The sequence below is a fragment of the Lutra lutra genome, chromosome 7 (genome assembly GCF_902655055.1).
Source record: "Lutra lutra chromosome 7, mLutLut1.2, whole genome shotgun sequence".
Taxonomy (NCBI): domain Eukaryota; kingdom Metazoa; phylum Chordata; class Mammalia; order Carnivora; family Mustelidae; genus Lutra; species Lutra lutra.
Genome location: NC_062284.1, coordinates 147891396 through 147903171, shown reverse-complemented (window position 1 = coordinate 147903171; position 11776 = coordinate 147891396). Strand labels below are relative to the sequence as shown.

Below are 11776 nucleotides of genomic sequence, written 5' to 3'. Positions count from 1 at the left end.
TACATCCTGTGGGAGGAGCACAGAACAGACCATGGGGTCACTCTTACCCTGTACAGATTATGGGGTCGCGCTTAACCAGTACATGCTTTAGACCCCTCAAAAACCATCTAAAATTCTAGGTATACACTCACATCTCTTAATGAGGTCACATGAAATCTACATGTAAAGATTTCTGTTCATGTGTAAAAAAGAAGGTAGCACGTGGAGGATAAGCATGTGCTCTGGAAAATCATAATTAAAATGTCTTATTTTTTATTTTGTTGTCATATACAGCATAATAATATTGTCAATACTGCAACTTCAAATGCAATCACACCAATCTGCTCTGGTCACTGCCCTCTCTGTTCACATAGACCCCAAAGCTGAATATATACTAAGAGGACATGAAAATAGAGGCTTCCTTCTGCTGATTAAAGCAGACCAACCCTAACCCTGCAGCTGGAAGAGGAGCCTCAGCCACCAAATTTCCAGGTGTTCCCATTCATGAATCAGGACAGAATAGAGAAAACTCACCATGGAGTTTGTGCTTGGCTGGGTTATCCTTGTTACTCTTTTAAGAGGTAATTTACAGGGAATAAGAGACCTTGAGAGTGAGAGTGGACATGAATGAGAGAAACACTGGCTGTGTGAGAGTGTCCTGACAAAGATGCCTTGTGTCTGCAGGTGTCCAGTGTGAGGTGCAGCTGGTGGAGTCTAGGGGGTCCCTGAGACTCTCCTGTGCAGCCTCTGGATTCACCTTCAGTAGCTATGCCATGAACTGGGTCCGCCAGGCTCCAGGAAAGGGGCTGCAGTTGGTTGCAGATATTAGCAGTGGTGGTAGTTACACATACTATGCAGACTCTGTGAAGGGCGGATACACCATCTGCAGACAATGGCAAGAATACGTTGTATCTGCAGATGAACGGCCTGAGCACCAAGAACACGGCTGTGTATTACTGTGTGAGAGACAGAGTGAGGGGACATCAGTGTGAGCTCAGATACAAACCTCACCATAGGAGGGGATCTGGACAACCAAGGGGGTGCACACTACTCACCAATTCTGTCTTTAGCCGCAGGAGCAGAGGCAGATGGTAGTTATGGGCAGGTTTCCTCTCAGGATCTGGTGCTTCCTCTCTGTTTATAGCTGTTCCCCCAGGAAACCTCTGTGGACACATGATTCTGTGCTTACCTATTCATTCTCAGACATAAAAATTGAAAAGTTGAAGAACTACTATAGTAACAAGTGCAAAAGTCAGTGTCACATGCACTTGCTTTTCCTGGCCCCAAATTTGAATGAATTATGAATGTCTCCATGCACATCACCAGAGTACGTTCAAGAGTTCCAGCTGCACTCATTGTGCATCACAGGAACATCCAGCTCAATGTGCAAGGTTGCCAGAAGTGGCATAACGTGCATGCTGGACAGGAGGCTACAAGGGTATCAACAAACGAAAGCAAGAGATGAAATATCCCTGGTGGGGGTCACCGTCTTGAACCATGTTCACAGCATGGTTAGTAGCACCATGGTAAAGTGACAGACTCCCACCAGGACATGGTGTGGATGTGGAGTCTGAAGACCACACATGCATGCAAACACACACACACACACACACACACACACGTGTATAAAACCATCATCACCTTCACAGTCGTGTCTGTTGAGAGTAGGGCTGGTCTCTCAGCAAGACATAAATGCATAGAAGGAGCCAGTGAAGGACACTGGCTCAGGTTTTGTACTGTGGGTTAGTGGTGGGGATTGGGTCCTGTTCATGGGAGGAGCTTTTGTGGAGTCAGACTCCCATATGCATCAAAGGATGGAGAACAGGTGTGTTCTTCTTAGATTTTCCATCTGTGAGGCAGGCAGAAAAGAGAGAGGAATGAAGGTAAAGGACCTAGCAGGGAATAATGTGATGATTAATTCCACTAAACATGTGTGAAACTGAAAAAACAAAAGAGGAAACTGGCCACTCTAAGTAGAAAATTGTATGACTCCTTAGAAAATTGGAATAATCCATAGAAGCACCATAGTAAAAAGACAATGATAGAAGTAGACTGTGCTCTACCCAGGGTCTGCAAGGGAAGCTGTCCACTCCCCAAGGTCACCTGCTGGTTCTGAAGGTCTTCTGTCCCCTGTGTGCACACGGAGATCAGAAGCTTCTACTGGACCCATGAGAATCAGCAATCCAAAGCAAGAGAATTGACAGCCCTGGTAGAGCCTCTATCTTGAACCATGGTCACAGTATCAATGTTAATGACAACGTGGGAAAGAAGAGGAAACCTGCACCAGGATGTGGTGTGGATACAGAGTCTAAAGATCACACACACACACACACACACACACACACACACACACACACACACACACGTGATTATAAAACTGTTATCACCTTAACCATCAAGTCTGTTGAGAGGAGGCAGGCCTCTCAGAATGTCTTAAGTGCTTGAATAGAGAGCCAGGGAAGGACACTGGCTCAGGGTGTCTGTTGTGTTTCTGTGGTCTTGACAGGGTACTGCTTATGGGAGGGGCTTCTGGGGAGTCAGTCTCCTACCTGTATCAAAAGAGGGAGAAGATTTGCATTCTTGTTAGAGATCCCATGTGTAGGATGAGAGGAGAAGAGGGATGAACAAAGCTCAAGGAACTAGCAGAAAATAATCAACGCATATGTCATGATGACTAAATCCACTAAACAAGTTTTAAAACTGTGAGAACAAAAAGAGAAGTGGTCATTCTAAATAGAAAATGAATCTTTGGAAAATGGGAAGAATGATCCATGGAAAAGCACAAGCAATAGAATCATGATAAAATAGACCGAGTTCTACCCAGTATCTGGGGTGGAGTCTGTACACACCCCAAGGTCACCAGCTGATTCTGGAGGTCTTGTGTCCCCTGTGTGCACACAGAGACCAGAAGCTTCTACTGGATCCATGAGAATCCTCAGGTTGAGATGCTGGATTGGAGGGACCTTCCACCTGCAGGGAATAACTAATTGATCCTTTAGTTATTGCTGTCAGCTCAATGTGTGTGACCTCTACCATCACAGAGGAATCCTAATGACAATGTTATAGGATGAGGAGGATGGGTCTTAGGGAAGCATTTAGGTCAGGAGAGGGCAATCTCATGATGGTATTTGTGCCTTTACACACCAGGACTGGGAAAGATCCTTGCCTCCTGGCCCCACGTGAAGTGACAGGGAAAGGACACTCTAAGATGTATAGGCTCTCCAGACACCAAATCTGTCTACACCTTGACCTGGGACTTCCAAGACTACAGAACTGTGAGAAATTAGTGTGTGTTGTTTAAAGTCGCTCAATCTATGTACCTTGTTACAGCAGCTGGAACAGATGAAGACATTAGTGACATATGAACCCAAGCACTGATCCTCTGGAGTTTCTCTGCTGCTTTTGTTGTGAAAAGTACTTGATAAGTTCCTTCAATAAGGTTCTGAGTGGGTTTGTCACATGTTCCCTCCCACAGACAGGACTAACCAGTTGACTATCCAAAAAGGGCTCTGTGAAATGATGCAGTGGACACACACAAGGAGAAACTTGGTACAAGGGAGTCATGGTTTCCTAGAATTTCTGGAACTTCAATATAAGGGTGATGATTTTTCAAACTTTCCAGAAGATGTGGATGTGATGACTCTGTGGGATTTGATTCTGATCATCACATTACAGAGTTATGTTATACTGAAAGCCCTAAAGGTTAAGCTCTTTTGTTCCCTAGTTCCTTTCAGGATTCTTTCCTTCTCTGTGTTGTATTTTATGAGTTTGACTATGATAAGCTTTAGAGATCATCAGCTTTTGTTGAATTTAACAAGAGTTCCCTATACTTCCTGGATTTTGATGTCAGTCTCCTTCTGCATATTACAGAACTTTTCAGCTACTATCTTATGGAATAAACCTAATCCCCCTCTTTTTCTCTGTTCATCATCAGAGACTCTTATGATACAAATATTATTATGTTTTAATAAGACCCTGAATTTTCTAAGCCTACCTTTGCAGTCCATTATCTTGGTTTCCATCATCTTCTCAGTCATTATTTTCTATAATTTTATCTTGTATACCACCAATTTGCTCTTCTCCATCCATCCTTATTTTTTATTGCCTCCACTTGGGATTGTGTCTTCGTTTTAGAGCTTGTTTGTTTTTCATTTGGGCCTGATTCAATTTTAGTTCATGTATCATTGCAGTAAGGAATTCTTAGTGTCTTGTGTCCTTTTTCAAGTCCAGCTAGTATACTTACAATCATCACTTTATTTTTTTTTTAATTTTTTTATTTTTTCAGCATAACAATATTCATTATTTTTGCACCACACCCAGTGCTCCATGCAATCCGTGCCCTCTACAATACCCACCACCTGGTGCCCCCAACCTCCCACCCCCCACCCCTTCAAAATTCTCAGATCGTTTTTCAGAGTCCATAGTCTCTCATGGTTCACCTCCCCTTCCAATTTCCCTCAACTCCCTTCTCCTCTCCATCTCCCCTTGTCCTCCATGCTATTTGTTATGCTCCACAAATAAGTGAAACCATATGATAATTGACTCTCTCTGCTTGACTTATTTCACTCAGCATAATCTCTTCCAGTCCCGTCCATGTTGCTACAAAACTTGGGTATTCTAGTTCAGACTTCATATTTATGTTTGTATTGATTAAAAACCTGGGAATGAGATCTACATCTTATTCATTCTTCTAGGGTGAATTTTTCCATCCTTTCGTTTCTTTTCAATATCTTCTTTTTTCAAATTTTATTTTATTTTTTCAGTGTTCCAACTATCATTTATGCACCACACCCAGTGCTCCATGAAATACGTGCCCTCCAGAATACCCACCACCAGGCTCACCTAAGCCCCCACTCGCCACCCACTCCAAAACCCTTAGTTTGTTTCTCAAAGTCCACAGTTTCTCAGGATTCATCTCCCCCTCAGACTTTCCCCAATTCTCTTCTCCTCTCCTTCTCTCAAAATCCTCCATGTTATTCCTTATACTTCACAAGTAAGTGAAACCATATGATAATTGATTCTCTCTGCTTGACTTATTTCACTCAGAATACTCTCCTCCTGTCCCATCCATGTTGATGCATAAGTTGGGTATTTATCCTTTATGATGGAGACATAATATTCCATTGTATATATGGACTATATCTTCTTTATCCATTCGTCCGTTGAGAGGCATCTTGGCTCTTTCCACAGTTTGGTGACTGTGGCCGTTGTTGCTATGAACACTGGGGTACAGACGGTCCTTCTTTTCACTACATCTGTATCTTTGGGGTAAATACCCAGGAGTGCAATGGCAGGGTCATAGGGAAGCTCTATTTTTAATTTCTTGAGGAATCTCCACACTGTTCTCCAAAGTGGCTGCACCAACGTGCATTCCCACCAACAGTGTAAGAGGGTTCCCCTTTCTCCACATCCCCTCCAACACATGTTGTTTCCTGCTGTGCTAATTTTGGCCATTCTAACTGGTGTAAGGTGGTATCTCAATGTGATTTTAATTTGAATCTCCCTAATGGCTAGTGATGATGAACATTTTTTCATGTGTCTGATAGCCATTTGTATGTCTTCATTGGAGAAGTGCCTGTTCATCCTTTCATTTTTTTTCTGAAAACTAAAATAAGAAGAGGGGGGAAATTAAGACATATAAATTGAGGATTTGTCATAATGAATGCTTCTTAAATAGAATATAGATCACAAATACAATAAGTATGTGTATTTATAAAAATTAAACCTAAAAAATGTAAGGAGCAAGTATATAAAAAACAAAGAAAGATGAATCAGAAAATAAATCAAAAATAAAAATAAAAAACTTAAGAATAAAAAGAAAGAAAGCTAAGCCTACTTCCATGGGAACTGAAAATGTGCCACACTCTATGATCATTAAACTTGCTGAGTTGAAATTGTTCTGTGGATCTTCTGGGGCAGGTGCCTGCTATGATTATTCTCAGGGGTTTTGCACTCATGGAAATGGACATCTTGGGAGCAGGGGACAGGGCTTGGTGTAGGTGTGTCTGTCCTCCACTAGGTGCCACTGTTTTGCTTCCTGATGGCACTGATGGGTAGGTTGAATATGGCATCTGTTCTCTAGGCAGGGGTTGAAATTTCACATACACCCCACTCTTCAGTGAGCCCTCACAGAAAAGAAATCAACCCCTTTCTCTCTAATGTTTCCATCTGAAACCCGTGTTCACCCTACCTGTGTCTGAGCTGTTGCATCTCAGGCACATGATTGCGTTTCAAAACTTCAACATTAGGGGCTCCTATGCTGTGGAACCATGCTATTCCTCCAGGGGAGAGTCTCATACTTTTGCCATTTGCCCACAGGTCTCAGAAAAGAGGTCACATGACCAGATTGTGGTTCACTGTTTTTGGCAAGTCAGACCAGAAAGCCTGCACTTAGACTTACTGTTCAACCGGGTTCCAAGCTCTTTGCCCAGCATCTTTGCATCACAATGGTGCCACACATCCTTCGTGTGACTCAGCAGACCTCAGAACCTGGAATTCTGTCCCACTTTGCCACTTCAGCTTCTTTATGCCAGCCATATCCCCCACAGTAGCACACTTCTAAAAGTTCAGATGTTGTGCTCTGCTGCTACAATACACCGTGGTAGCTTCCAGAAGCAGTCTCCATCCCTGATGTCACCCCCACATCTATATATGTCCCAAGACAACTCTCTGCACCTGCTACATAACAAAAGGAGATCTATTTTCTATTTGAAGACTTGCAGATTTTGTTCTCTCCGACCTCTGATTGACTTCTTCGCTGCTCAGAATGACTTGATGACTACCTAGCTGTGTTCCAGAAATCCAAGTCTAGGGACCCCATCTCCTCTGCCATCCTAACCACCCCATCCCACATTTTCTTGTAGCAATGAGGGTGTGATAAATTCCTTCTTCTGTATATGCTGAAGCTCAAACTCGAAATCCAGTGTTTTATTTCAGAATACCCTAATTTATTTCTCTCTTTGCTCTGATCCAGTTGTCTTATGGTTCAATTGCTCTTTCAATGTGCAATCCCATTAAATATTATGCAATTATTATATTATTTTGCAGTAATGATTGACATATTTTGTCCACATACATAACCTCACTCACTAGGAGACTCAGAGAGGAACGCACCTCCTTGCAGTGAGCCCGGGACTATGAGCAAGTAGAGGGGTGCTCCCCAAGGAGAGTATTGCAGGAACATTGCTAGCACCACTCCATGTGTCCATGCAGTGAACACAGGTGCATTTTGGATGGCATGGCCAGTTTGCAGTCTTCCTGATGCAAAAAATCCACTCAGGGATGGAAACTGCAGGATGTGGAGACAGAACCAAACTCCTGTACTCATCCAGCAAGGTCAAAGGGTCTGAGCTGAGAAAACAAAAGCAGAGGTAGATCAGAGCTGCAACCTGAAGTTGAATTGGATTTGAATTTCCCTGCTGCGTTTGTTGTCAAAAGTCCCTGTAGGCATTTTAACAATGTTTATTCTTCTGATCCAAGAGCATGGAATGGTCTTCCATCTTTTTGTGTCTTCTTCAATTTCTTTCATGAGTGTTCTGTAGTTCCTTGAGTACAGATCCTTTACCTCTTTGGTGAGGTTTATTCCCAGGTATCTTATGCTTCTTGGTGCTATAGTAAATGGAATCGATTCTCTAATTTCCCTTTCTGTATTTTCATTGTTAGTGTATAAGAAAGCCACTGATTTCTGTACATTGACTTTGTATCCTGCCACGTTACTGAATTGCTGTATGAGTTCTAGTAGTTTGGGGGTGGAGTCTTTTGGGTTTTCCATATAAAGAATCATGTCATCTGCGAAGAGAGAGAGTTTGACTTCTTCATTGCCAATTTGGATACCTTTTATTTTTCTTTGTTGTCTGATTGCTGTTGCTAGGACTTCTAATACTATGTTGAACAAGAGTGGTGAGAGTGGGCATCCTTGTCGTGTTCCCAATCAAAATGGGAAGGCTGTGAGCTTTTTCCCATTGAGGATGATATTTGCTGTGGGTCTTTCATAGATAGATTTGATGAAGTTCAGCGATGTTCCCTCTATCCCTATACTTTGAAGCGTTTTAATCAGGAACGGATGCTGGATTTTGTCAAATGCTTTTTCTGCATCAATTGAGAGGACCATGTGGTTCTTCTCTCCTCTCTTATTAATTCGTTCTATCACATTGATTGATTTGCAAATGTTGAACCATCCGTGTATCCCAGAATGAATCCCACCTGTCATGGTGGGTAATCTTTTTAATGTGCTGTTGGATCCTGTTTGCTAGGATCTTGTTGAGAATCTTAGCTTCCATATTCATCAGTGATATTGGTCTGAAATTCTCATTTTTGGTAGGGTCTTTGCCTGGTTTGGGGATCAGGGTAATACTGGCTTCATAGAAAGAGTCTGGAAGTTTTCCTTCTGCTTCAATTTTTTGAAACAGCATCAGGAGAATAGGTGTTATTTCTTCTTTGAAAGTTTGGCAGAATTCCCCAGGGAATCCATCAGGTACTGGGCTCTTGTTTTAATGCCATTCTGATCAAAATTCCACCGGTATTTTTCAAAGAGCTGGAGCAAATAATCCTAAAATTTGTATGGAACCGAAGAGACCCTGAATCTCTAAGGAAATGTTGAAAAACAAAAATAAAACTGGGGGCATCACATAGCCTGATTTCAAGCTTTACTACAAAGCTGTGATCACCAAGACAGCAAGGTACTGGCATAAAAACAGACACATAGACCAGTGGAACAGAGTAGAGAGCCCAGATATGGACCCTCAACTCTATGGTCAGTTAATCTTTGACAAAACAGGAAAAAAATATACAGTGGAAAAAAGACAGTCTCTTCAATAAATGGTGCTGGGAAAACTGGACAGCTATGTGTAGAAGAATGAAACTCGACCATTCTCTTCCACCGTACACAAAGAAAACTCAAAATGGATAAAAGACCTCACTGTGAGACAGGAATCCATCAGAATCCTAGAGGAGAACGTAGGCAGTAATCCCTTCGATATCAGCCACAGCAACTTCTTTCAAGATATGTCTCCAAAGGCAAAGGAAACAAAAGTGAAAATAAACTTTTGGGACTTCATCAAAATCAAAAGCTTCTGCACAGCAAAGGAAACAGTCAACAAAACGAAGAGGCAACCCACGGAATGGGAGAAGATATTTGCAAATGACAGTACAGACTAAAGATTGATATCCAGGATCTATAAAGAACTCCTCAAACTCAACACACACAAGACAAACAATCATATTTTTAAAATGGGCAGAAGATATGAACAGACACTTCTCCAATGAAGATATACAAATGCTACCAGACACATGAAAAAATGTTCATCATCACTAGCCATCAGGGAGATTCAAATTAAAACCACCTTGAGATACCACCTTACACCAGTTAGAATGGCCAAAATTAGCACAGCAGGAAACAACATGTGTTGGAGGGGATGTGGAGAAAGGGGAACCCTCTTACACTGTTGGTGGGAATGCAAGTTGGTGCAGCCACTTTGGAGAACAGTGTGGAGATTCCTCAAGAAATTAAAAATAGAGCTTCCCTATGTCTCTGCCATTGCACTCCTGGGTATTTACCCCAAAGATACAGATGTAGTGAAAAGAAGGGCCATCTGTACCCCAATGTTTATAGCAGCAATGGCCACGGTCACCAAACTGTGGAAAGAACCAAGAGACGCTTCAACAGACAATTGGATAAGGAAGATGTGGTCCATATACACTATGGAGTATGATGCCTCCATCATAAAGGATGAATACCCAACTTTTGTAGCAACATGGACGGGACTAGAAGAGATTATGCTGAGTGAAATAAGTCAAGCAGAGAGAGTCAATTATCATATGGTTTCACTTATTTGTGGAGCATAACAAATAGCATGGAGGACATGGGGAGTAGGAGAAGGGAGTTGGGGGAAATGGAAGGGGAGGTGAACAATGAGAGACTATGGACTCTGAAAAACAATCTGAAGGGTTTGAAGAAGTGGGGTGTTGGGAGGTTGAGGGAACCAGGTGGTGGGTATTAGAGAGGGCAGAGACTGAATGGAGCACTGGGTGTGGTACAAGAACAATGAATACTGTTATGCTGAAAATAAATTTTAAAAATGATTTTAAAAAAAGAAAGAAATTAAAAATAGAGCTTCCCTATGACTCTGCAATTGCACTACTGGGTATTTACCCCAAAGATACAGATGTAGTGCAAAGAAGGGCCATCTGTACCCCAATGCTTATAGCAGCAATGGCCACGGTCGCCAAACTGTGAAAAGAACCAAGATGCCCTTCAATGGACGAATGGATAAGGAAGATGTGGTCCATATACACTATGGAGTATTATGCCTCCATCAGAAAGGATGAATACCCAACCTTTGTAGCAACATGGACGGGACTGGAAGAGATGATGCTGAGTGAAATAAGTCAAGCAGAGAGAGTCAATTATCATATGGTTTCACTTATTTGTGGAGCATAACAAATAGCATGGAGGACATGGGGAGATGGAGAGGAGAAGGGAGTTGAGGGAAATGGAAGGGGAGATGAATCATGAGAGACTACGGGCTCTGAAAAACAATCTGAGAATTTTGAAGGGGCGGGGGGTGGGAGGTTGGGGGAACCAGGTGGTGGGTATTGGAGAGGGCACAGATTGCATGGAGCACTGGGTGTGGTGCAAAAACAGTGAATACTGTTACGCTGAAAAGTAGTAAAAAAAATTTTTTTTAACTTTAAAAAAAAAGAAATTAAAAATAGAGGTTCCCTATGACCCTGCAATCGCACTATTGAGTATTTTCCCCAAAGATACAGATGTAGTGAAAAGACGGGCCATCTGTACCCCAATGTTTAAAGCAGCAATGGCCACGGTTGCCAAACTGTGGAAAGAACCAAGATGCCCTTCAACGGACGAATGGATAAGGAAGATGTGGTCCATACACACTATGGAGTATTATGCCTCCATCAGAAAGGATGAATACCCAACTTTTGTAGCAACATGGACGGGACTAGAAGAGATTATGCTGAGTAGAATAAGTCAAGCAGAGAGAGTCAGTCATCATATAGTTTCATTCACTTGTGGAGCATAATAAATAACACAGAGGACTTGGGGAGCTGGAGAGGAGAAAGGAGTTGGGAGAAATTGGAGGGGAGAAAAACCATGAGAGACTGTGGACTCAGAGGAACTAACTGAGGGTTTTGGGGGGGAGAGGGGTGGGAGGTTGGGTGAGCCTGGTGGTGGGTATTGTGGAGGACATGTATTGCATGGACCACTAGGTGTGGTGCATATAAAATGAATTCTGAACACTGAAAGACATTTAAATAAATAAATAAAATTTTTAATAAAAAAGAAATAAAGAGAGCAAACAACTGACTCCACCTGGAGTCACCACACCCCAATTTCAAGCTAGATTACAAAGCTCTTTCATGAAAACAGTATGGTGCTGGCATAAAAACGGACACACAGGACAATGGAACACAACTGAAAGCTTGGAAACTGATAGTCCTAGTACTTTTGCAAACTTTATCCATTCATATATTGAAGGATATTTAAAGTAGGCTTTAATAGAACTCTTAACTCTGAATGGGAATTTATATTATTGATGTCCTGTTCCAACATTTCCCACCAATAAATGCATTTTTTAAACATTTTATTTATTTATATTGACAGAGATCACAAGTTGTCAGAGAGGCAAGCAGAGAGAGGTGGGTGGTGAAGCAGACTCCCTGGCCCAACAGAAAGCCCAAGGGGGGTGCTCGATCCCAGGAATCCAGGATCATGACCTGAGCCAAAGGCAGAGGCTTTAACCCACTGAGATGCCCAGGGGTCTGATAAATGCATTTT

General features: G+C 42.2%; 1 gene segment (V, D, J or C); it reads left to right on the top strand.

Annotated features, from left to right (window-relative positions):
• The first annotated feature begins 459 nt into the window (after positions 1-459).
• The window catches only part of LOC125104246 (immunoglobulin heavy variable 3-74-like), a 227296-nt gene continuing 215979 nt past the window's right edge, over positions 460-11776 (top strand). The window contains 1 exon segment of the V gene segment in view: positions 460-560. Within this exon segment, the coding sequence occupies positions 515-560 (46 nt within the window).